This window comes from Histoplasma capsulatum, genomic scaffold, assembly GCF_000149585.1.
Source record: "Histoplasma capsulatum NAm1 scaffold_1 genomic scaffold, whole genome shotgun sequence".
Classification (NCBI taxonomy): domain Eukaryota; kingdom Fungi; phylum Ascomycota; class Eurotiomycetes; order Onygenales; family Ajellomycetaceae; genus Histoplasma; species Histoplasma mississippiense.
In genome coordinates, this window is record NW_001813982.1 from 350,741 (window position 1) to 353,225 (window position 2,485).

Genomic DNA, 2,485 nt, shown 5'->3' on the forward strand with positions numbered 1-2,485 from the left:
GTATCTGTGCTGGTCTAAGCTAACTTGTCGCGCATGCGAACAGACATGCACGGCCATATCCGAGTCCTGCTTTTAATCAATATACCCCCCAAAATGATATTTCGCCTCTCCAAACCCAGAATATACCGGCCGTGGATGAATCGTACGTATTTACTCAGTGAGGTTGGCCACCCAGTTTTTTTTGATATATTATTCACGGCTGTTTGCAGATTTATCGGAATGAGTGGAGGGGAAATCTTTCATGAGATGATGCTAAGACAAGGAGTTAAGCATATATGTGAGTCATACCAAAAAAAAAAAAACCAAATAAAATAAAATCTCCAATAGGAGTCATGTTTTGGGAAAATTGTTTAGGTATGTACTAAACGCAGCCGCAAATAATGTAGTTGGATACCCTGGTGGTGCTATCTTGCCAGTCTTTGATGCGATTTACAACTCGAAAAACCTTGACTTTATACTTCCACGGCATGAACAAGGTGCTGGACACATGGCTGAAGGCTATGCTCGTGCATCAGGAAAACCAGGTGTAGTGCTTGTCACATCAGGACCTGGCGCAACCAACGTTATTACGCCGATCCAGGATGCTATGTCCGACGGAACTCCCATGGTGGTCTTTTGCGGCCAGGTTGCGACAACCGCAATTGGAACGGATGCCTTCCAGGAAGCCGACGTAATTGGCATATCGAGAGCTTGTACAAAGTGGAATGTCATGGTAAAATCTGTCGCTGAGCTCCCCAGGCGGATCAAAGAGGCATTCGAAATTGCCACCAGTGGCCGACCGGGTCCTGTTTTGGTGGATCTCCCCAAAGATGTGACTGCCAGTATTCTGCAGAAGCCTATCCCCATGAGCAGCACGCTCCCCACCCAGCCAAGTGCTGCAACCCTTGCGGCGCGAGAGCTTAATGCACGCTATCTGGATGCCAATATCCAGCTTGCAGCTAAGTTGATTAACATTGCAAAGAAGCCCGTGCTCTATGTTGGCCAGGGGCTCCTTGCGCGTCCAGAAGGCCCGGAATTGCTGAAGCAGCTGGCAGATAAGGCCAACATTCCGGTCACCACAACTCTACAGGGCCTAGGCGGATTTGACGAAATGGATCCGAAGTCTCTCCATATGCTGGGAATGCATGGCTCAGCTTACGCCAATATGGCTATGCAAGAGGCAGATTTGATTATTGCCATGGGTGCCAGATTTGATGACCGTGTTACTGGAAACATTTCCAAGTTCGCTCCCCAAGCTAAGGCTGCCGCTTCGGAAAACCGAGGTGGTATTATTCACTTTGAGATGGTGCCCAAAAATATCAACAAAGTAGTCGAAGCAACGATACCCGTTGAAGGTGATTGTGCAGACAACCTTGCTCTTTTGCTTCCACAGATCAAAGCTATCAAGGAACGACCCGAATGGTTCGGGCAGATTAATGACTGGAAGAAGAGATTCCCTCTTTCCCTCTACGAAAGGCAAACCCCAGAAGGCCTCATTAAACCCCAAGCACTTATTGAGAAACTTAACGAGTTGACCGCGCATATGAAGGACCGTACCGTTGTCACTACTGGAGTCGGCCAGCACCAGATGTGGGCTGCCCAACACTTCAGATGGCGATATCCACGGACTATGATCACCTCTGGTGGGCTCGGTACTATGGGGTACGGGCTACCGTCCGCCATTGGTGCAAAGGTTGCCCGGCCGGACGCTCTTGTGATCGACATTGATGGCGATGCATCGTTCAACATGACCATCACGGAGTTGTCAACTGCAGCGCAGTTCAATATTGGCGTTAAGATCATCGTTCTGAACAATGAGGAGCAGGGTATGGTGACGCAATGGCAGAGCCTGTTCTACGAAGACCGCTTCGCCCATACTCACCAGCTGAATCCGGATTTCGTCAAGGTCTCCGAAGCTATGGGTGTACAAGCAAGGTTGTGCTCGAAACCAAGCGATGTGGAGTCGAGCTTGAAGTGGCTTATCGAGAGCGAGGGTCCGGCCTTGCTCGAAGTGACAACAGATAAGAAAGTCCCCGTTCTACCAATGGTCCCGACAGGCAAGGGGCTACATGAGTTCTTGGTGTATGATGAAGGTATGCAGCCTACTCCCCACTCATTGTTTTCAATTTCAATTCTCGCTGCATGTTTGATGTTACATAATAGGCTAACTCAATATTACAGCCAAGGAAAAGGAGCGAAGAGCCATCATGAAGCAGCGATCTGGACATTAGATTTGCCACTCCCATTGCACACCGCGATTACCAGGCCGCTAATACATCCAAGAGGATGACTGCCTTGTGAGATGCTTGCAAGTGTCAGAGGCGGCCATTCTATTTATGTTATTCTGCATTTAGCTCTCATTTGCTTTACATGATTCTACTTTATATTTCTTTTTTTTCTCTCATCTTCTTCATTTTCCCTTTTCATTCCTTGGCCCTCCAAGTTTTTTCCTCCTTGATATCCATTGGGCGTTCTGGGGTTTCTAAAAAAACAAACCAAAAGCTGG

General features: G+C 48.1%; 1 protein-coding gene across 1 annotated transcript; it reads left to right on the forward strand.

Annotated features, from left to right (window-relative positions):
• Positions 1 to 45: 45 nt before the first annotated feature.
• HCAG_00104 (acetolactate synthase, mitochondrial precursor) lies at positions 46 to 2,210 on the forward strand (the record flags this gene model as incomplete). Its single annotated transcript, XM_001543008.1, has 3 exons — positions 46 to 142; positions 387 to 2,072; positions 2,161 to 2,210. 3 exons carry the CDS (start codon positions 46 to 48, stop codon positions 2,208 to 2,210), a joined length of 1,833 nt encoding a protein of 610 aa, XP_001543058.1.
• Positions 2,211 to 2,485: the final 275 nt, after the last annotated feature.